Source organism: Nannobrachium achirus (genome assembly GCF_963921795.1).
Source record: "Nannobrachium achirus genome assembly, chromosome: 10".
Lineage (NCBI taxonomy): Eukaryota > Metazoa > Chordata > Actinopteri > Myctophiformes > Myctophidae > Nannobrachium > Nannobrachium achirus.
The window spans coordinates 24,040,600-24,064,964 of record NC_137819.1 but is presented as its reverse complement, the minus strand read 5'-3'; the positions used below and the strand labels follow the sequence as shown (position 1 = coordinate 24,064,964).

The 24,365-nt window shown below is 46.2% G+C and overlaps 1 protein-coding gene across 1 annotated transcript in view; it reads left to right on the top strand.

Annotated features, from left to right (window-relative positions):
- The window catches only part of runx1t1 (RUNX1 partner transcriptional co-repressor 1), a gene marked incomplete at its 3' end in the record, with an annotated part of 176,398 nt that overhangs the window by 118,109 nt on the left and 33,924 nt on the right, over positions 1-24,365 (top strand). The window contains exons 3-6 of the mRNA XM_080735339.1: positions 554-795; positions 6,170-6,259; positions 15,450-15,634; positions 22,952-23,223. Of these exons, the coding sequence (XP_080591465.1) occupies positions 554-795; positions 6,170-6,259; positions 15,450-15,634; positions 22,952-23,223 (789 nt within the window). The remainder of the gene's footprint in view (positions 1-553; positions 796-6,169; positions 6,260-15,449; positions 15,635-22,951; positions 23,224-24,365) is intronic.

Here is a 24,365-nt window from a genome sequence, read left to right as displayed (position 1 = left end):
TAGGAAACGTTATATGCCGACTTAATGTTTTTGTAAGGTTTTATAGCCAAAAAGCAATAATTATAAATCATGCTCTAATTTACATTTGGGGGATATCTTTCACACTAATAACATATGTACATGTACAGACATTCTAATGATCACCAAAACAAATATTACAGGCATTTTACTTATGAGGAATTGCTTCAGTGAAAAAGTGAGATGTTGTTCGTCCAGACTCTGGACTCCAGAGATCTTGAAGTTGTGTCAATGTTATGTCAGCCTCTGTGGGGCTGTATTTATATGCAAATATCCTGGCCAATGGCATTGTAATACTAAACAATAGGATCCAATGGTGATGTTAGGTGAAAAAAAGAACAGGAAAACAAATTATTTAAACTCTTTTTATGATAAAATACTCGACGGTCGGATTTGATATCCCGACTTTAGTTGGGAGCGGCACTAACTGTGTTCAAATATGGAGATAAGTGATTATTAAGGTTTTTTACGTACCGAACTCTGGTTCCTATATACCTTTCTCAAATCCCCCTCCCTCTCTCTCTCTCTCTTCCAGTGACCAACGGCAGTAGTCACTCGCCCACGGCGCTCAACGGCGCCCCCTCCCCGCCCAACGGCTACAGCAACGGCCCTAGCTCCTCCTCCTCGTCCTCCCTGGCCAATCAGCAGCTTCCGCCCGCCTGCGGCGCCCGGCAGCTCAGCAAGCTCAAGCGCTTCCTCACCACGCTGCAGCAGTTTGGCAACGACATCTCGCCCGAGATCGGCGAGCGCGTCCGCACGCTGGTGCTGGGGCTGGTGGTGAGTCGCTTAACCTTTTAGTCCACTTGCCAGAATCTGAACCCTGGCATATTGAGTACACCAAGGTTTTATGTTAGAAATGTTGAGTAAGGGTCCCCATCATGTAGAAACTTCCGGATGCTAACTTGCATATGTTGAGCTATTTTCATAATTTGCACAAGTCGCTTTATTTCCCATAATCCCCTATAGTAATGGATAATATATCAAAAACTGATTGGCCGGTTTGAACAATATTGGAGTGGTTTTGGGGGTTATTGAGGATGCTGAATCCATTTCTGACATTTTCTAAATTCAAAATGGCCGTTTTAAACCGGAAATTGCCATATAAAGTATCAAAAAAGTATCAAAATCATCCCACTTTAAGTTGGTATATGGCCATTTCCGGTTTAAAACGGCCATTTTGAATTTAGAAAATGTCAGAAATGGATTCAGCATCCTCAATAACCCCCAAAACCACTCCAATATTGTTCAAATCGGCCAATCAGTTTTTGACATATTATCCATTATTATAGGGGATTATGCAAAATATGTCCGGGTTCACAATGGGGCTCTATGGGCTGGCAAGTAGACTATTTTCTCAACCTGGTTCTCAACCTTTTCAGGCCGCGACCCCCAAGATAATCATATTTTAACAGGGGGACGAGCACTAAGAGTTTTTCTTTTTTTGCATCAACTTTTTTATTTTATTCAAAGCATGAATGTTACATGTAGAAGTGTTACACAAATATATACGAGCACTAAGAGTTGTGGCATTACATTTTGTATAACACGGTTATATTGTGAAAATATACGGAACGAGAACCACTGGCTTACAGCAGGATTTCTCAAAGTGGGTGCCGTGGTCACCCATAGGGTGCTGTGACGCATAGGGTTGGGGTTATATTTCCAACAGATCTTGATTGTCCATACACATACACAACAACCTTTATTTTTGAAATATTTTCCTTTCACATCGAGATGTAATGATCATTAGACTCAGCAATAACCCCACATATCTCCCCCTCCCCACAGTCAGAGATCAGAGTTTCAATGAATGTAGAATTATGCAGGATGAAATTTGCACACAGATGTGAGGGGACTTAATTTCTTTTACATAATTGTATTTGAAAAGAAATACTCTCTCTCCCACTGTTATGCCAGTGATCCTATCCTATGCCAATGTTGCCACCGCGCTGCCTACCCTACCCCTGCACTACTGAGTCTAGTGAAATAGACAGTCTGTCTATGGAAAAGATATACACACTTACTATCTTCAGTTTTGCAAATCACGGTAGTGCCCATCTATAGTCGCCCATTTATTGGGTTCCCAAACTTTCCCATGCATGCCATGGACGGCAATTATTGCAAAATGGCTTTATAAAGTAAAACACATATAGCAAAAATATATCTACTAGAATGGCATTAAGAAAAAAAAAAACATTTTCAAACACCTCTGCCAGTCCTTTAGACATCTACAGTGTACATGTAGCCTACAATGTGTCATAAGTTCTCTTGATTAATGCACTATGGGAATGACATGAAACCTAGCTAATAATGCGTCTGACTAAAGTTGTTCATGTAAAGAACTAACAAAGAAATAACAAAATCACACGATTTCCTATTTGAACAAACCGCCACGGTGGAGAAACCTGTGCAGAAAACAAAAAAACAGTATCAAACAGAAATGAAACGCCACGATCGCACCTCGAGAGATGTTACCAACCTCACCTCGTGGGGTTCAACACAACGAGCCATTTTCACAGCCCCGGGACCTTTATTTACAGCTGAAGATACGATTCCACGAAACGAGACACCTCGAATCAAAGCTCTCGTACATCAAAAAAGAAAAAAATCTCTCGCATTCGCAGTAGCACAGATGTGTTGCGTGTCGAGTCGACGCGCGAGGCCTTGATGTACTTCACTGCGGGCGGCATCGCGCGCTAAAATAGCAGATCCACAAGCTTGTGGATCTGATATCGGTGCAACTTGTGCTCAAATCTGTCTTTAGCTCATGCGGCGAGCTTCATCAGTGGGAGAACGGTATGTCAAATTCATCGCTATAGCGTAACGATCCGGGGAATAGGGGGAAGACCGATTGAAGGTGGGAAGGATTGTTATAATTTTTTAATGAGCCACACAGAGCATAGCCTCCTTTTAGCCTCACGGTGTTTGTTTTTCTCGCCGTCTCGCCCCGCGCTATACGCTCCTCCTGTCTTGTCCTCTTGGCTCGCATCCCTCTCTCTCTCTCTCTCTCTCTCTCTCTCTCTCTCTTTCTCTCCATCTCTCTCTCTTCCCCTCCATCCAGTTGGAAAGAGTGACACTGTTAATTAGCTAGTTGTGTGCCGGCGAGAGAGAGAGAGAGAGAGAGAGAGAGAGAGAGAGAGAGAGAGAGAGAGAGAGCTGCAGACTCGGGAGGATTCACTAGCTGTCAAGAAACAGCCCCGGCGCAATCTGGGCGAACAGATGTAAGCCTGAACGCAACAAAATTCAGGTCTGGGAAATAACAGAGAGAGAGAGAGAGAGAGAGAGAGAGAGGGGGGGGGGGGGGGAGGGGGGAGTTGTGGAGAGGAATATTTTCTCTTAGGTTTTTTGGTTGTCTTTCTCCCCGGTTTGTTTGTGCTTATCGTCGTTGTCGGGTGAAAACCTTTGTATGTCCAAACCGTTCGTTTTGCATTTTTCATGCATTTTTCATTTGCGAGGTGCGAGGCGTTGTGTGCTTGTAGATCGGCTGTTTTCACTACTTCTGTGCGACGGCCTTGTACGATGAAGCAGGGCTTATTTACTTTGCGAAAGAACATACACATTTGAAACTTGCGAGGTTTCCACCCGACATCGACGTTATGCGTATTCTGTGTTCATTCCCTTCTCTCTTTCTCTCTTTCTCACTCTGTGTTTTTCTCTTTGTCTTCTCTCTCTCTCTCTGTGTGTCTGTCTGTCTGTCTGTCTCTATCTTTCTCCCTCGCCTGTTCAGTCTCTCCGCTTCGTGAAATACAGTATAAATATTGTCAGTCAGTGCTGTGTGGTCAGCCTGCTAATGGGAGATTGTCATACAAAGAAGTAGAAGCAGAGAGGGAGAGAGAGAAGGGGGGGGGGGGGGGGGGGGCAATGAGGTGGGAAAACAGACCTGCCCAAAGCTTGTGCACACGCACACGGACACAATATCTCCCCTGCCTCTGTGTGTGTCTACCAGACAGTGTACTGTCCCTCTTGCTATCGTATTGTATTGAAGTCTGCAGGCCTGGCTTTTATCTACTGTCTGACAACAGACAGACAGACAGACAGACAGACAGACAGAAAGACAGTTGTCTGTCATGACATGTCTGGTCGCTGACCGAGAAAGACCTGCATACAGATAAGACAGTTTAGAGACAGTTACAGCCGATGTACAAGCTCACACCGCGTCACGATGTGACGCGTTGTGAGCTTGTAGATCTGCTATTTCGGGCACCCAACGCCACCACACGACAGAGCATGAACCAGGAAACTGACGGGGGGAGAGAGAGAGAGAGAGAGAGAGAGAGAGAGAGAGAGAGAGAGAGAGAGAGAGAGAGAGACAGGCGTGGAGCGTTAGCGGCGCAGGCGAGATAGGCTCCAATCCATGTACTGTTTTTACACCGATAAGAATAGCCCGGGTGTGCACGTGGAGTCTGTTTGGACAGAGGCTGCATGTGTGTGTGTGTGTGTGTGTGTGTGTGTGTGTGTGTGTGTGTGTGTGTGTGTGTGTGTGTGTGTGTGTGTGTGTGTGTGTGTGTGTGTGTGTGTGTGTGTGTGTGTGTGTGCCTCTCTGTGTATGTGTGTGAACGTCCAAATGCGATAGCCAGGTGTTGGATATGTCAAAGACAATTACATGCCGGGAACAAGAACATACCTCCACACACTCTAATCCCCCTGGTGGAGGAATTAGGATCAGTCCAAGCAGTTTCTTGACAGGAATATAGCCCACCACACATATATATATTTACAAAGCTGAAGGATTTACATACATAAAGTTCATATGAGATACATGTGTGTATATACAAGCGTCGTATCCAAACAATTCTGCCGGAGAGCCCAAGCCTCTGGGGTAATGCTTAAATGCTGCACATCGACGTACGGCATGTAAAATGACATGAGATGTTTGTTGAAGTACCAACACGTGTTCAAGCCTCTTTGAGGAACGTTCCCTTTTTTCATCCTCTTATTTTTAAGACGTCCACATCCGCGGAGATGAATTTCAAAGAAACTGCAGAGTAAACGGGTCTCAGTAAACAGTACATTCTTTTTTTACTTTCTTTATTTCCCCCCCTTTTCATTCCTTCTTTGTATTATACATTTTTGTTTGTATATATTTGGGGAAAAGGGTATAAAAATTATGCTGGATGAATTAAATAACAAACCAACGTCCACATCATGTATGCTTTTGATTCTCATGTGCACCTGGGAATGTAGTTGAAATCTAGCGTGCAGCTGTTTCTTCACTGCGTGCAAATTTGTTTTACCAACACCGCATACAACGCAACTCTCATTCTCGTGTCTCACGCGCGCTCGAGAGTGCGAGCATTAAGTCGCGTTCCATGCCACATCGTGAAATCTAGTGCAAAGGTCTTCAACAGGGGGTCCGGGACCCCTAGGGGGTCCTCAGAGTTACTACAGGGGGTCCTCCAAATCTTTGAGTGATAGAAACTTTTTTCTCCTTTTTTATATTAAACACTTGAACCCTAGTGTCCATAATATATTCTGAGAACTTTAGCCAAAAAATAGCCGATCTACAAGCTTGTAGATCGGCTATTTTTGGCAAAGAGGTTTGGTGTAGAGGGGGGAAAGAGCAGACTAAGTACTGAGAGAAAGGTCAAGTTTATTAAGTATTGAAATGGAATCTATGAAGAGGTTGTGGGGGTCCCTGCTTCATCTCTCTCTCTACTAAGGGGTCCTTGGCCTGAAAACGTTGAAGACCCCTGTGTTAATTTAACTCATGAGATTGCACAGAAAATAAAAAATAAAACACTTACGGATCAAAATTGTTTATCTTGTTTGCTGTTGCAGTAAAATCCTCAGTGTTCATTTGTCAAGGCAAACAGAGCCAAATGGAGCCCTTCGGGTCCATTTGGTTCCATTCGCCCACCCTCAGAGTTCCATATAAACTCAAGCTTTTTCACAGTGTGTTCATATGTGTGTATTTGTCTGGGTAATTGAATGAGATGTCTGTCTTTGTTGTCGACGGTGGTATTTCTCTTGTGTTCCCTCTCCGCCATATGTTTCCTATTACCACAGCCCCCAAACCCAGGATATAACTTTGCTTCCAATAAGTAATATTATCGCCTAATGCTTTCCATATGGCCTGATGTGTTTTCCCTTCTCTTCTCCCTCCCTCCCTCTCTCTCGCTCTCTCTCTCTCTCTCTCTCTCCCCGCAAACAGAATTCCACGCTAACCATCGAAGAATTTCACTCCAAGCTCCAAGAAGCCACCAACTTCCCCCTGCGACCCTTCGTCATTCCCTTCCTCAAGGTACGTATACATAGTAGGCTGGTTGTCGGTACTGTACTGTATGTATGGCTCCCAGAAAGCCAGCCAGGGCCTGCCTGCCTGCCTGCCTGCCAGCCCCGACCGAACGACCGACCGCCCGCTCCGACGAAATCTGGAACGCATTTGAGCTACAGCCCAGACCCAGATGTGAATACTTCTGCCCCGTGTTTTTCTACAACTCCCCCCCCCTTTGGTTTCTTAAGTCTGTGTGTGTGTGTGTGTGTGTGTGTGTGTGTGTGTGTGTGTGTGTGTGTCTGTGTGTGTGTGTGTGTGTGTCTCTCTTGTGCGCTCTCGTTCTCGTCTCTATCTTCCCCTCGTTTATATATCGTGAAAATACCTTTCCCCTCAGCTCGCTCTTTCAGATCTTTTATTGCTGTAAAAATAAGGCCTCCTTGACCCGTTGTCTCCGCCCGCCCCGGGCTCCGGGCAGGCCTAATCAAAATGTGACTCTCTGTCTCAGGAGATGGATGTCTCTCTCTCTCTCTCTCTCTCTCTCTCTCTCTCTCTCTCTCTCTCTCTCTTTCTCCCCCACACTCTTGGTCGCTGTTCTGCTATTTCGAGTGGGTTGAAGCCATCTCGGTTCGAATGAACATCCTCATCCCTCTCCTCTCCTCTCCTCTCCTCTCCTCTCCTCTCCTCTCCTCTCCTCTCCTCTGCTCTTCTCTCCTCTCATTCAAGACCTCAAGGTCTCACGTAACAGCTAACTTGCGCGTCGATTTTTTTTTTTCATATGTATTTCTCTTGCTCTGGAAATTTGTTGGTGGAACTCGCGTATCCACCGCTGGCGGACGAAAGCAGGGCCTGTCTGGTTTTGGCCCGAGGACAATGTCCCCTTTCATGTACTCTAAGCTGCTTCCAGCCTCTCTCTCTCTCTCTCTCTCTCTCCCTCCCTCTCTCTCTCTCTCTCTCTCTCTCTCTCTCTCTCTCTCTCTCTCTATTCACTCTCTTTCGATCTGACTTCCCCTCAACTCCAGCCACATTTCCAGCGAGCCACTTCCCTATCCTCAGCTATTAGCACACTACTACGAGTGGACGGAGGCCTCCGTCTGCCCCCGTCAGGGCCGTGGCTGCCCCCGCCGTGGCCCATTTGTGGCGGTGTGGCTGGGTTCAGTCCAGGCATCTGGACCGGGGAGACACGTCTGGGAGACAAGGACCTGAGAGAAATGTCCGCTTGTATCTCGCTTTCGTCTCTTATCTGTGGCGTGAAAGACCCCGGCTGCTTGGGGCACAGACGATCCCCAATCAATGCTTGTTCTGAACATTTGCAAGGATCGATCTGTAGCTTCAACGCTGAAGTGATCTACTGCATAGCTTCAATACTGAAGTGATCTGGCTTCAATGCTGAAGTGATCTATATAGTGATAGCATTCAGTAGACTACTAAAGTGATCTATCAGTGAGGTACTGAAATGATGAGCATTCACTACTGAAGTGAACTAGCATTCAGTACTGTAATCTACAGTAGCTTCAGTACTGTGATCAAGCTTCAGTACTGAAGTGAACTAGCATTCAGTACTGTGATCTACAGTAGCTTCAGTACTGTGATCTAGCTTCAGTACTGAAGTGATCTAGCATTCAGTACTATGATCTGGCTTCAATACTGAAGTGATCTAGCTTCAACACTGAGGTGATCGAGCCTTCAATACTGACGTGATCTGGCTTCAATATTGAAGTGATCTATAAATTCAATACTGAAGTGATCTAGCTTCAATACTGAAGTGATCTATAAATTCAATACTGAAGTGATCTAGCTTCAATACTGAAGTGATCTAGCTTCAATACTGAAGTGATCTAGCTTCAATACTGAAGTGATCTAGCTTCAGTACTGAAGTGATCTAGCATTCAGTACTAAGATCTGGCTTCAATACTGAAGTGATCTAGCTTAAATACTGACGTGACCTATAGCTTCAATACAGAGGTGATCTGGTCAGCTTCCCGTGGCTTGTTGCCTCTTTGTCTTGTCTTTTCTCTCTGCCCTTTCATTCCAAGACTTCCATCTGCCTTCCTTTGTGTGTGTGAGGGACAGCGTTATGGCATAGGTTTTTTATGAGGACAAGACGGTCACTTAGCTTGTCACCACCGCGGTCTTGTGTGTAGTGTGGTGTGTGTGTGTGTGTGTGTGTGTGTGTGTGTGTGTGTGTGTGTGTGTGTGTGTGTGTGTGTGTGTGTGTGTGTGTGTGTGTGTGTGTGTGTGTGCGCGTGCGTGCGTGCTTGTGTTCGTGGACTGACATTCACAAGGCCACTGAGGTCCCGCGCGTCTGCGTGCGTTGCACAAATTGGCCCCGCTAGCATCGCTTTACAGGCTGTTAACGGAACGCAGAGGCGCAAACTGGGGCTGCGCATTCTCTCTGACTCTGTCCCGGTCTCCCAGCCACCCCCCTGTCGTCTCCGCATTGCGCTCGTCCCTTCCTGTCCACACGTTTTAAGCCTGCGTCATATACCGGTAGGTGTCACGCCCCAAAAATAGCCCACCTAAGAGGCTCGCGGCGACGCAATGTGAACTTGTAGGTCAACTATTTTCGGCGCGCGACACCGGCGCAGGAAAGGAATTGTAAATTAGGCATTAATTAGGCTTTAGCTGCGCATTTGCCTCCTCTCCTCTCCTCTCCTCTCCTCTCCTCTCCTCTCCTCTCCTCTCCTCTCCTCTCCTCTCCTCTGCTCTCCTCTGCTCTCCTCTCCTCACCAGATGGTTAGTGTATCACTGGGACGACTGGAGAATCAAAGATGCAAGTCTTTTTTTTTTCTCTCCCTCCTTTCTTTTTTCTCTCTTTCCATCGTTCACTCTCTCTCTCTCTCTCTCTCTCTCTCTCTCTCTCTCTCCCTAGTCTAATTTTAGTGTCTTCTCTCGGAGGGCCCTTTAATGCCAGCTACCATATGGCAGGAGAGAGTGGGGGTGCAGTGGGGGGGGGGTGAGGTGGTACACGGACGACTGTACATTTGTGCGCGCTCGCGCACTCCCCACGCGTGTGCGCGTTTATAGGTGCGCGTGGCTGCCCCGCGATGGCACGCGTCAGGGTCCAGGGTTTTTCATTACGCTAATGCCCAGACCGCGCTAGCTGAGCCCCCTCACCCACCCACCCCTCAATATCCTTAATATCCCACCGCCACCAACAACCTCTGCGGCGGCTGTTTACTGGAAGAGGGGAGAGGCAATCATAAACCGCACGGCGGCCGGCCCGGGCCATGACGTAATCCATTGTCGGGACGCGTGCCACGCGAGACGGGGTAATGACACGTCTCCGCGAGTTCTCAAATTAACCCATTTAAACCTTTATATTTATTTAGCAATTGAAAAATAGCAGATCTACAAGCTCACAGCACGGCACGGAGAGCTTGTAGATCTGCTATTTTTGAAAAGTCGTGAAAATGTGTGCAAATCTTTGAATATGTATTTTTAAAGCGAGCATTTTTAACTCAAATATTTGCTTCTGGGGGCGTCCGTGGAACAGATGGGGGTACGAGGCCAAATGCATGTAATTTTGGGGGTCCTTGGCATGAAAAGGTTTGAGAAGCCCTGATTTCGAAGAAGGATTTCGAAGAAGGATTTCGAAGACGTTTATAGAATCAGGTAAAAAATATTCAAAGACTTGATGCACACATTTAAGAAGTTTTTTTCAAAAATAGCAGATCTACAAGCTCACAGCGCGGCACTCGGTGCCGCGCTGTGAGCTTGTAGATCTGCTATTTTTCCACTAGTTAAAGCTTAGATTAATGGTTACAGTAATAACACGTAATGATGCATGCGTTTCCCGGTCAAAACGGCTTAAAGGCTAGGCAGGGCCTTTCCTCTACCCAGCTCCATTATCCGCCAAACAGGGTTTTTTTTTCTTTCCTCTTTTTTTTTCCTGTGCTGGCGGCACGAGAGGAATGCGCCGGCGACCGACCGATCCGTGGACTAAACACGCTGTTTTGCTTAAGTGAAGATGAGACGGCCATGACGTGGATTGATGCATCGCATGCATCTTGTAAAGCGGAATATTGAGAGTGGAACGGCGGTGCTGGACATGATTGCTACATGATGGATAGTTGTTGGGAATCAAAATGGAACAGACACTTACGGGTCTGTGACTCTGAGAGCGTAGAAGTGAAACCAAATGTCTGTTTGGTTCCATTTGTACACTCTGGATAGTGTGATTAACACAATAAACCTAATGATACTAGTAAGACGCCTCAGGGCGACATGCGACCTCGCCCTAAAGGGTGAGGTCGCGCCAATTCTTGGCCATCTGGCCAGTGATGTATATCGGACCAGTTACCCATGGAGACCCCTGCATGATGGTCAAAACATGCCCATATGGGCAATACCAAATATCGTCATTCCCAGATATGTCCTTAATATTGATGACATTGGGACAGGGATCTCCATATATGGGCATAAAACGTATGTTAATTAGTAAAGCCAAGCGGGGCCGTGGCGAGTTATGGCCTGGATTTGATGCCTGGGGATCCCCATATATGAGCATAAGGGGGTACCCTAACAGGGCATCATGGACTTAATATTAAAGTTTTCGGGGAAGGTAGGGTGTAAATCAGATCTCTTGGGCCAGTTTAGGGCCTGGGATTGATGACATCAGAAATCTCCATATATGGGCATAAAAGGGATTTTGTTTCTGGGAATGGCCATATATGGACTTTTTATTTTATTTTATACTTTATTAATAATAATAGTATCCATATACATGCAATATATGTTATGCCCAAACATGGAGATCCCTATCTGAACCAGTCACATGGATATGGGCCATGCCTTTGCCATCTGGCCAGTGATATATATCAATGACATCAGGTATCTTCATATATGGGCATAACAGGGATACCCATATGGACTTGTACATAGGTGATGTCATAGTATGGATATCCAGGGTTTGATCTTTGATGAGGTGATGTCACGTGACATCACTTCCTGTACGGAAGGACAAGCTACGGCATTTCTCATGGTATACTGTGACCTTCGGTCGCAACAATCATACGGACCAGTTACCCATATGGATACCCCTGGTACCCGTATATGGAGATCCATGGAGATATGCTGTGAGACCCCAAACATGCTTACTCAGTTATTCGTTATGTGAAAATCCGATGACGTCTATCACATCTGACATCATACATACAATCCCTTTATATGCCCATACATGGAGATCCCTGTCTGAACCAACCACACAAATAGGGGCTGTCTTCCTCCATATATGGGCATTCCCATATGAAGTCATGTTAGATATGGGCTTAATATTGATGACATCAGGGATCTCCATATATGGGCATAAAAGGGATTCTGTTAGAGTGGTTCCCATGACATCACAACATACAATCCCTTTTATGCCCATACATGGAGATCCCATTGAAACGGCACATCTGTTCGTGTACTGTAAACAGACTTGTTAATAAAGCATTCAGTCGATCAATCGAAAGCCACAATAGCGTCGCGGAGCTCTGAGTCTTCGTGCGGGGTCTGAGCAGCAACCAAACAGACTCAAATAAGCGCCTGTACTTCGTCGAGTGAAAAATTAAACTGGGTGCTTTTTTTCCCCCACCTTTGCGTCTCCCTCACCCTCCCCGCCCCCCCCCCCCCCCATCTAAATGCGTCCCACGTCTCGCACAATTAGGATGACCTCCAATTAATGGCAGACGAGTTCAGCGAGGTCAAAGCAATCAATTCTACCCTCTTTTTTCACGGGGTAATTACGATCATAAACTATTAACGGACCATTAACTCGGGCAGGTATGGGGGAAGGCCGTCGTTTGCCTTTTTTTTTTCTTCATTGCGGCCAATTACAGCGTTGGGGGGTGGGGGGCGGGGTTGAAAAATAAGAAAGGACTCTAAGTAGTGGTGGTGCTAGAAGTACTTAGATTATTTTAAGTAAAACAAAGCAATAAGAAAACATTAACATCCTCTGATACAAGTAAAGTATACAACATTTACTTGAGTAAAATTACACAAATATTTTCATCCAAATTAAAGTGCCAAAAGTAAAATTACAATGACTTTTTTCCACGAAATGTGCCAAATCCACGTTGTGCATCCGGCTTTGTTGAGCGGCTATACGAACACAATTGGCCCGTGTTTGGGGGAGAGAAGCTGGGTGGGAAAGGTGATATTTGTCGCATATTCCAATTAACGAGTCAGACGAAGGCTCTGCATCTTCCCAGTGGGGGCTCCTCAAAGGCAGGCGAGCCAGTAGGATACAACAGCAGCGACAACACACAAATATGAGTGGGAATTAGGCGTAACTCTGAGAACTCAGATTGGGGGAGGCGTAACGACTAAACAAGCTAAAAATAATAATACGCAAGCTCACGACGCGTCACGGTCGTCATGTATTGTGAGCTTGTAAATCGGCTATTTTCGCCACACGACACTGTCGTACGACGGAGCATAAATGAAGCATCATTTGGACAGGTTTTTAAAGATTAGCTTTTTGGGCTTTTTTATGTCTTTATTGGATAGGATAGTAGACTGACAGGAGATGGGGGAGAGACATGCCGCAAAGATCGGGAATCGAACCTGCCGCTGCCGCCAGGCATCCATGCCTATGTGGCAACGCCTAACTGGTATGCGCCTGGACCAGTAGGCCACCGGGCACCCTCATTTGGACGGGTTTATAAGAACTTAGAAGTACACTATTCCCATTTGTGAGTGAGTGAACGTGAGACAGCCCAAGAAAAAGAAAATAAAAAGAAAAGGAGAGATAACGACATTAACGACCACACAAAGATGTTTTCACTTCCCAAAAGACCCCGGCGCTCTCTCGTTCTCAGATCCTCGACCCCCGCAACACTTTCATCATCTCGCCTTAAAAGCGCACGCCATCAGAAGCCTTTGAAGTCCCGACTACGAGTCCGCGCGGGGAAACAGATCCCTGCGGTATACACACCTAAAAGACAGAAAATAGCGGCCCGTTCCTTGACGAAAGAAAATTGCCTCTTTTGAAGGCGACAGTCTCACCGGTTCTTCAAGGTGTTCCGTTTCTTGTTTCATCACTGGCAAGCTTTTTTGGTGGCGCGTTGGCAGGCCCTGATGCATTCTGGGTGACAGGGGGAAGTGGTTCAGTGGTAATGAGATGTTTGTGGTCGGTGTGACACCGCAAAACAACTTCCATGGGGTTATTTTTTCTTTTTCTTTTTCTCTTAGCTCATGTTGGTGTTTTGAGGAGTTCAGAATGAGGGGGCAGAATGAAAATGTAGTTTTTTATGTGACCAAATGCACAGTGCTGGGTTTTCTGTTTTTTCTATAGATTATTTTCTTTTATAACATGACACAGGTTCGGTTCCTCTTCATGTAGGTTCTCGTGGAAGAGTTCGATTTACATCCGAGATTCTAGAGCACTTTTTGGGTCTGAGACCACCAGGGATTCAAATGGACCCTTACTGCTCAGTAACTCGTAAGGGTCCATTTGGTTTCATGTGTACACTCACAGAGTTAGGCCTACAGATTTCATTGGGGTCTTAGTAATTATTATTATATTATAATTTTTTTATCAAATGGGGGTCCGTGTGTCCTAATGCATGAAACTGGGGGTCCTTGAAAAACTAATCGCACCAGTGTGAAGTGAGTGGTGCTCACTTTGCATGGTATCAAACACGACACGCGTGCATATCTCCTTGTATGGGCGTTCTGTCCGTGACATCAGCAGTGTATTTTCTATGCTGTTAGTCTTTTGTGATGTCAGTCTCGTGCTCACATGGATATTCATACAGACATTCATACAGACATACACACAAAGCCAGACGTGGCTTTGTGTTTGAGCGGTTAGCACCGCTCAAAGAGTTTTAGAGGTCACTCTACTGTGCTGCATCGCATGAGCTGCATATCAGTTGACTTAACACCCATGTGTATGTGATAGTGACTGAGACTGCATGTCACCTTCCTATTGTTGTGAGCTAAAATGTGAAACGCAAAATCTGTAAAAATGTATAGCTCATGTCCAGCTCATGCCATAGACAAGTCTGTCTTTCTGCATGTGTCTCTGGGTCTTTGTCTGTCTGTCTGTCTGTCTGTCTGTCTGTCTGTCTGTCTGTCTGTCTGTCTGTCTGTCTATCTCTATCTCACACTTTCTCTTGGTCACTGTCACTCTCTCTGTCAATGTCGCTCTCTCTTTCCGAATACTCTCTCGATGTCAATGTCTCTCTGTCACTGTCTATCAGTCACTGTCTCTCTGTCACTGTCGCACTATCTTTCTCTGTCACTGCACCCCCCCCCCTCTCTCTCTAAACCCCCCCTCCACCACCACCAACGCAGCGCTACCTACAGTACCTTAGCATAAAATCCCCTTTAAATCAGGGTTTCCGGCACCCTAGGGTGTCGTGATGCCAGTCCAGGGATGCCTCAGAATAATTTGATAATATTTGGAATTCATCATTTCATTAAGTTTAGAACCTACCGGTATATATGCTTAGTAAAACAGACCTGATTTGCACTGTGCAAAAAATAGCAGATCGTTGTGAGCTTGTAGATCGGCTATTTTTTGGTGAACCTTCTCTCCAGACTAGGGATGCTGGGATTCAAGTGGATAACGTTATGTTCAGTCAGTTCTGATGGAAACAGATATTTCTCTGTGACATACCATACCTCAGGTGTAAAGATGCACATATTTACGTCGCGTAATATGATGGAAAAGAACAGTGTAATTGAGTAAAAAAAAGTTAGAAAACCCATGCTTTAAACCATTGATTCTGAACCTTTTCAGGGCCGTGACCCCCCAAATAATCATATTTGAACTGGGGACCCACCCACCCTGACGAGCACTAAGAGTTGAGGCATTACATTTTGTATAACACGGTTCTATTGTGAAAATAGCAGATCTACATGCTCACAACGCCTCGCGTTGCGAGGCGTTGTGAGCATGTAGATCAGCTATCTTCAAAATTTCTGCCTCTAATAATTGACAGTTTGGCCAATGTTTAATTTGTCATGTTAGAGGCATTCAAAAGTCCTTAAATTGTCACTTTAGAAATGTGCAGATAACCTCTATGCACTTAAACTTAATGTTGGTTTGTTTACTGGCGAGTGAGAAAACAATGTTGCACATTAAGTCAATCATCTGGGGACCCCCCGGGGGGTCCCGAACCACAGATTGAGAACCACCGCTTTAAACCATCGTCTAGAACGTTTTGAATTCCTTCTCCTTCCCTCCTACAGTATGTGACCTATAGCTTGTCTCCTCCTCCCCCTCCAGGCCAACCTGCCCCTGCTCCAGAGGGAGCTGCTCCAGTGTGCCCGCCTGGCCAAGCAGAACCCTGCCCAGTACCTGGCCCAGCACGAGCAGCTGCTGCTGGACACCTCCTCCACCTCCTCCCCCATGGACTCCTCTGAGCTGCTCATGGACGTCAACGACAACGGCAAGAGGAGGACGCCCGACAGGTAGACGGCAGCGCATTGTCTTTGTTGTCCCCTCAGCAAACTACGAGTGTTGACTAGCTTTTTTCAAGCCATGGTGACTAAAACTAATAATAAGGGCCCTATTATTAAGGTCTTAGCCATGTCTTATTACATAAATTAAGACGTGGAGGCATGACCAATGGCCATTTTGCTATTATATTAGGTAAATTGCACACTACGCCAATAAGGCGCGCTGTGTAAAAGGCCCTGAATTAGTCATGGGCGTGTTTGGGCGTTCCAAATGGACCTCTACGGGTGTGTAACACTGAGAGTGTACAAATGGAACGGAATGGACCCAAAAGGACTCATAAGTGTCCATTTGTTTTGTAGTTTCTGTTAGCTTAGAATCTCTTTTGATGATGTAATTGGTAGGCAGGTTTCTGAACTGTCCATAGCCCACCAATGAGAAACAGACGAGTAGACGGAAATTGTGCCGTCTATATTAGTGAGGACCATCTTTATGAAGATACGTTTGAAAAAAGTGCTCATTTAACTATTAAGACCCATCAAGGTATAAAAACAACAAGGCAGGTTAAACAGATATATTGAAGCACGCAGACTAAACAATTTAAGGATGTTGAAATAACATATCAAGGCCCCAACGGGATGAGCTCGTCCTGTTTATTTTTTTTTTATATTTCCTGGTATGCATTTTGAAAGTTATATTGTTATTGATATGTCTGGGCAGGATTCCAGAGAGCTATTGACCTGTGTATGACAGTAAGCCTGAGCACATTAGTTCTGGGAGCTGCCGGGAGTATTATTAATATGTCATTTGGACAGGTGTTGAACATTAGCACATGTGCTAAAACATTCGAGCAACACAGCTGGTGCGTCCAACGTAGGCTTGTGATGATGTCCCGTGTCAAATAGAGATAAATCAATTCACAATGAGGTTTTTTCCGACGTCGACGCCCTCGACATCACCGCGTAGCTGCTGATAGCGGGCGGGCTAGTGAAGAATGGTGACGGACTGGATGATTGAGGATGACAACTGGGGCCGGTGAGAAAAGATGTCCGCCACATGCAACTACCCTGGGGGCTCAATGGGTAGTGTACAGGGCATACAGGAGCCACAGAGCTACAGCACAGCTTCAATGTGCTTGAATGCTTGAAAGTCTTTGTGCGTTGTTGGTAAAACAGAGACGCGGTCTCCACAAAATGTGGTTTCGATTGGCGCAAGGTATGGATGCGTGACATGGACGGAACCAGACTTTCCCAGTTGAGATTTATTGTCTCCACCAGCCGAAGGCTGAGGGAGAGTATGTTTTCCCCTCCGTCCGTCCGTGCGTCCGTCCGTCCGTGCGTCCGTCCGTCCGTCCGTGTGTCCGTGTGTCCGTGTGTCCTCGCAGTTTGTGTGCAGCTAATCTCAGTCACCGTTGGCCCGATCGCTGCCAAACTGAGCACACACACTCCCTGGATGCCAATCTAGAACCTCTGCCCCACATTTTTCAAATCAGCCTCATGGTGGCGCTATAACAGGCCGATTTGTGTGGCCTGGTTGTTACCAGCTAATCTCCGGCGCCGTTGGCCCGATCGCTGCCAAACTGAGCACACACACTCCCTGGATGCTAATTCAGAACCTCTGCCCCACATTTTTTAAATCAGCCTCATGGTGGCGCTATAACAGGCCGATTTGTGTGGCCTGGTGGAGACCTGTGCTCGGAAGAGCACTGCTTCTAGTTAAAGCTGTGATCTGAAACGTACAGCTTAAACACAGCGTGTCTTACTAAATATGTAATGGAACTTAGGTAACGCACATCAACTGGTGGGTGCTGGCTTCAGTTCACAAACAGGATAGAGCCCTCACACCAAGGTAGATACCAAAATATGTTTATTTGGACAATATTTGATCCTGTTATGGAGATCCACAATCAGGATCAAATGTCCAAATAAAGACTTTTTTTTTGTAACAACGGTGTGTCATACAAATCTCATGAATATGGCAAAACAACTGAATACAACCTATACAGTAAGTAACTAGAAGCAGTGCTCTTCCGAGCACAGGTCTCCACCAGGTCAGGCATGTAATGTGTTTTACATAAGTCGGCCTCCTGATGGCGCTATAAAAGGCTGATGTAAAAAATGCAGGGAAAAGGTTTTACCTTGGCCTCTAAGGAGTGCGCATACAAAGTTTGACACTAATCGGTGGAGTTATAGGTGAAAACATGAATCAGCCTGTTATAGCGCCACCATGAGGCTGATTTGATTTTTCTTAAGTGGCATTTATTCCTCTGCCTATTGGGAATGTGCATGCACAATTTCACCAAAATCGCACACTGCGTTCAGGATTTCAGGCATTTTATTCAAAACTGACCAATCCTGCAAACTTTGAAAGCCAGTTTTAGCCAATCAGGATGGAATATGGAAAATCTGACACATCCATGTCGATCACATGACTGTAGAGATACTGTCTACTGATTTACGTGATTTTTGGACAAAATCTGTAGGAGTACTGGCAAAAGTTAGTTTTGCAAAAGTCGGCCTCCTGGTGGCGCTAGAACAGGCCCATGTGAAATATTTGGGGCAGAGGTTCTGAATTGGTGTCGAGGGAGTGTGTGTGCACAGTTTGGCAGCGACCGGGCCAACGGCGCCGGAGATTAGCTGGTAACGGACAAACGGACGGACGGACGCACGCACGGACGCACGCACGGACGCACGGACGGACGGACGGACGGAGGGGAAAACATACTCTCCCTCAGCCTTCGGCTGGTGGAGACAACAACAAACAATTTGCTAATAACATACAAACAAGGCTTATAAACTACACATACTGTATCAAACAGTTCATGCACATTGTTGCCGTACGGTAAACTGAAGTGAGAGACAAACTCCCAGCTGGGTCAAAACTAGGAAACTGAACGCAAATTGCAAACTCAAACACACGTAACAGCGGGTACAGCAAGCTTAATGAAAATGGGATTAGAATGAACAGAACAAACACAGCTATGAGATTCAGAATTAGGATTCTGTGTGAAAGAAAACTAAAACAAAAAACAAGTGCAGTACTCAAGTATTTATGTATAGTTATTGTCCACCACTGACCACGTAGACAAAAACACTCAACTTGGGTCCGCAAGTGGCAAGCGAACTTGCTTAGGTGCATGCACTCCACATCTGCAGTGTGTGTGTGTGTGTGTGTGTGTGTGTGTGTGTGTGTGTGTGTGTGTGTGTGTGGGACTTGCAAATTATTTAATGCAGGCGATGGGGAGGGGAATGTATTTTTTTTTCTTCATATCTGCTGAGAGAAAACAAAGAAGTCGAACGTGATATTAATAATTCTCACCTCTCCCTTCCTTCCCCCCAGCGGTTTGATCAGCCTTTTTCTGTATTACCTGCATATTTTTACTCTGCCTGGTGTGCTGCGGGGGTGTGAGCTTACAGTGGGGGAAGAAGGTGTGTGTGTGTGTGTGTGTGTGTGTGTGTGTGTGTGTGTGTGTGTGTGTGTGTGTGTGTGTGTGTGTGTGCGCATAGTGAGTGAGAAGGATGCTTACAGAATCCAGTAAGCATCTGTATTCAGTGGTGAAAGTGTGGCGTTCGCATCTGTTTTGCGCGGTGTTGCGCGCTCCGGTGCGCAGGCACGCATCGCTCCTCTATCTCCTGCGAAAGTGTGAGGGTGTGCATATACTGTACGAGCAACAGTGTGTGTGTGTATGAGAGTGTGTGTGTGTGTGTGTGTGTGTGTGTGTGTGTGTGTGTGCGTGCGCGTGCGCGAGCCTACTGGGAGATGGGTTGATAACAAATACAGATGAGGCCCCGGCACCAATACGGCTGGCTAAGCACCTTTGCTTTCTGCTTACCTTTGCGCTGTATCTGCGCTTATTGGAGCCTCGCGTCGCGATATCGAAATTTGAATGGGAATCCTTAATTGCGGAGTCCGACTCCGCTATGCGCAGTCAATGCGCGCTGATTAAATACAGCGCTGTGCCGGAAACGTGTTCGGGACGCTGTTAGTTTTTTTGCCCGCATCGGCGTATATGATGTTATGCCCGTGTAGCAAAACGTATACACCACATATTCTTTACATTAAGCAGCAAATATGAATGTTGCTCATTATCATAATTTATTATGTGTTCTGTTAGGGCGAATGGATTTAGCTCTAGATGCTGGGGGCACACATGCAGGGAGGAAATGCATTATGTGTCTGGATTCTGCAAATATACAGTACTGTATATACGGCTTGTGTGTGCGTTTCTGCGTGCGCATGTGTGCGCGCGCAAGCTTTGACTTCCCTGTGATGGACTTAGGAATCTCATACTGCAGGTATAACGTTGGCACATGCCGTAGGTGCGTGGCTGTATCTCTGTGTACATGTGTGTGCGTAATTGTATTACTATCACCATGGACCAACTGTCCTCACATGTATAGTCAACCCGTCCTCACCCCCACTGCTTCTCACCCCTGACATGCTTTGGACTCGCTTTCAGCATCATCCCTGAAACGCACTGGGATGCTTTTGGCATCTTATCTGTAGAAGCGGAGGGAGAGTGTTAATGGGCATCCACCGACAAATGTTTACTCGAATATGTATCTACCGTCAGTGGGAATCGAACCCGGGTCTTGGTAATCGTAGCCATGCTACTCTACTGACTGAGCTAGCGAGCAGCTGACCAAACCCCCTTTGTTGTGTTTTTATCTTTGACAACGTGGATACTAACACAACGTGGATACTAACGCAGTACAGTTCCTTTGAGACGCATTCGGACGCAGAAGCAGTCCCCTGGTCAATATTTACTATTCTGTCCATAACGGCACATAACTCGGTAATGGCACTGAGTCGGCTCATGCGCCATTAGCAGCGTTCGTCACGGCAACTCGCTCGCTACCGCTCGCTCGGTGGTGACTTACTCACTGGGCTCATCTGCGCCTGAGACGTCGCACCTCTGCCGTGGATAGTGTGGCGTGAGCAGGAGTGTCGGGTGGCTGGTAAACCCTACCTAGTGTTTTCGAATCCCACTAGGGGAATGACTTTCTTTTTCTTTCCTAGACTATTGGGCATACCCGAAGCGTCCCCTACTTGAAGCATAGGGGACTTGACAGGGAGTCAGGGGGTGAGAATGTGTTGGTATAGTACAACTTGAGAAACAATCATTTCAAGGAGAAATGTGTTTTATGGTAATACAAATAAGCCTTTGTCTTGCACCAGAGAACAGCCAAACTCTGCTATTCTTGGCTTTAAGGTTACATGACTAAAATGGCAAAAAGTAGCAAGGATAACATTCATAAAATGTTTCGTTCTGAAACGTAGATGTCCTCAGAAGTACAGTTATACAAATGTGTGTGTGTGTGTGTGTGTGTGTGTGTGTGTGTGTGTGTGTGTGTGTGTGTGTGTGTGTGTGTGTGTGTTGTTTTGGGGGGAGGGTGTGTGGATGGAGAGATAGATGGAGGGAGGGAGGGAGGAACAGAGCATATGGACAACTGTGGATGAGCATTAGGAGGCCATAAAAACAGCTCATTAAGAGGTTCAATCTGTTCGTCAGAGAGAGAGAGAGGGAGAGAGAGAGGGAAAGAGAGGGAGAGAGAGAGGGAGAGAGATATGAAGCGAAGGAGGGAGAGAGAGAGATAGATGCGAAAAAGGGAAACCGGGGGATTGTGGATAAGGGAGGGTGGTGGTGGAATTATTTAACTGTGAACTGACAACGCAGAGAACACACACACACACGCACGTACGCACGCACGCACACACACACGTGCATGCAGACATGCATGCACACACACACACACACACACACACACACACACACACACACACACACACACACACACACACACGCACACACACACACACACACAAGCACACCTGCACGGCTACATTAATCTTGAGAAGCAGGCTAGCAAAAGTCCACCTGATCCCGCGGACGCTACTGCTGCTGCTGTGTGTGTGTGTGTGTGTGTGTGTGTGTGTGTGTGTGTGTGTGTGTGTGTGTGTGTGTGTGTGTGTGTGTGCGTGTGCGTGCGTGCGTGCGTGCGTGCGTGTTGTGTATGTGTGAATGCCTGTGTGCACATAATTGTACATACCTAGGCCTATATGTGCAAGACTGCACACATGCCAAGCTATACTGCAGTTTATTGTGTGTCACACACACACACACACACACACACACACATACACACATACACACACACACACACACACACACACACACACACACACACACACACACACACACACACACACACACACACACACACACACTTGGAGCTGCAGTTTGCGTGTGTGCGCAGTGTGTATGAATGGATACAGTTGTGCTTAACTCTGCGTGGGCCAAGGCAAACAATAGCCCTTCACGGCTCTGTTCCTTTGTCCACTGACAGGTCAAGCTGAAAGTATAGAACTGTGGCGGCAAAGTATAGAAGAATATATTATAGCAGTGTCTTCTAGTGTGTGATTCTTATGGCAATGGAATTCATTTTGAGAACCACTGCTCTAGTGTGTCTAGAGTGCTGCTTTGCTATTAACTCATTTTGGATGGAAAATGACTTTTAGTTTTTTACTCTGCTGGAAAACACAGGATTTCAATCTGGTCCATTTATGGTTGATAACCGGGGTATTATACGATGGAGAAAATACAGAATGTGCAGCGTGGATCCATGAATTATGGGATGCACCGTGCACTCAGCATGTCATCATCCAATATTCTGTTCCATCTCTTTTAAAAGATCATATTTAGTCGCTGCTCATTAATAATTTAGACACATGTATGTAATTAATATGTCCTGTTTGTAAACAGACAGAGAGAATAATCAATAGATGTGTAAGATGGACAGACAGACAGACAGACAGACAGACAGACAGACAGACAGACAGACAGACAGACAGACATGGTCAGTATCATGGTCAGAATCATGTCAGTATCATATCAGTATCATGGTCAGTAACATTGTCAGTATCACGGTCATTATCCTGTCAGTATCATGACCAGCATCATGACAGTATCATGTCAGTATCATGTCAGTATCATGTCAGTATCATGTCAGTATCATGGTCAGTATCATGGTCAGTATCATGGTCAGTATCATGTCAGTATCAAGGTCAGTATCATGACAGTATCATGTCAGTATCTTGGTCCTGACCATGATGATTGTCTTAGATTGCAGTAGCTTATCAATATGCAGCAGTTCTGGAGCTGCGCAGGTCATTTGCATTGTACACATCTAATCAATAGCAGCCATGACACAGTCAAACGTGCAAAGGAGTCAATAATGCATACAGTACATAGAAGGAGAGTCACTGTCCCAATCGAATGTGTAAGGGACAATTCCTTATCTATGTTCTCTCTCTCTCTCCCTCCACCTCAGAACCAAAGAGAACGGCTTTGACCGTGACGGTGGCGCGCTGCACCCGGAGGTGCACCCCAGCAAGAGGCCCTGCACCATCAGCCCCGCCCAGCGTGGGTTCAGCCCGTCCAACGGGCTCTCCTACCAGCCCAACGGCCTGCCCCACCCGGGCCCGCCCCCTCCGCCCCAGCACTACCGCCTGGACGACATGGCCATCGCCCACCACTACCGCGACACGTACCGCCACCCCGCCACCAACCACCGCGAGATCAGAGACAGAACCAGACCCATCGGTGAGGAGGGGGCACACTGTGTGTGTGTGTGTGTGGGTGCGTAGCGTTGTTCCGACGTGGCATTAGTCCAACGCCATTAGTGGTGCTGTGCATATGCAAAGTCTGCACTTGTCTTTGTCTGTGTGATTGCGCGTGTGTACCTGTGTGAGCGTGTCTGTGTACATACTGTACGTGAGCACAGGGACAATGCAGGAATGCAGACACCATTGTTGGAGACGCCCACATTACTCTGGCGCGTCCGCAACTGATTTTGATCTCGTAGATCCGCTACTTTCGTCATAATACAGATTATAAATCGTTCCTCTCTAGGTCGTCCTCAGACGAGCCCTCCATCGTCGCTTCCAGTCATCCCGGTTCTCCATACATCCAACCAGCTCATTGGTGCTTTGCGCTCCTGCGTCTTCCTTGAGTACATTCACATATGTTAGTGTGGGACGTCCTCGTGACCGGTGCCCATGTGTTGGTTCCCACAGCACCAGTTTACTGGCTGGCAGCTCTCAGTGTCTTTGGCAGTGTCCTTCAAGTCTCATTCTCCTGGCTGCTCTTTTATCGCTCACCCTTAATATTCCAACATACAGATTCTTGTTGGTAACATGTGTACTCTTGCTGATGTTGAGCACTACACATAACATTCTGTCCCTGTCGGGTGGAAACCTCATAATGTCCAAAATAGTTACTCGCAGGATTAAAATTCAAAAACCACAAAAGTAGCACATCTCACAAGCTCAAGTATTTTGATTGGTGGATCCGCTCCTTTTGATGCTTTTGTGTGACACTGTTTAATGATCAAGTACAGTAGGCCGTTCATTTATATGAAAGAAGAAAGAACACGTTGGAGATAAGAGGTTTCTGCCCGACAGCGACGAGATGCAGGCTTCGGTGAAAGAAAGAACAAGAGATGATCCCATACAGTAATAATACCAGGACAGTTCACATTTTACAGGACTTACATCATTCTTACATCAACTCCCATTCCCTGCCCACCAAAGCACCAGTCAGACCACTGAAGACATGGGTCCAAAAAAATAAAAAACTTGTGAAGCTGGAGCCTTGTTTACAAGAGTCCTTGTGGGTTTGTTAGTGCAATGGTTTCGTGGGGTAATATTTAATTCATTTCATTTATAGATGTGAGGTAATCGGAG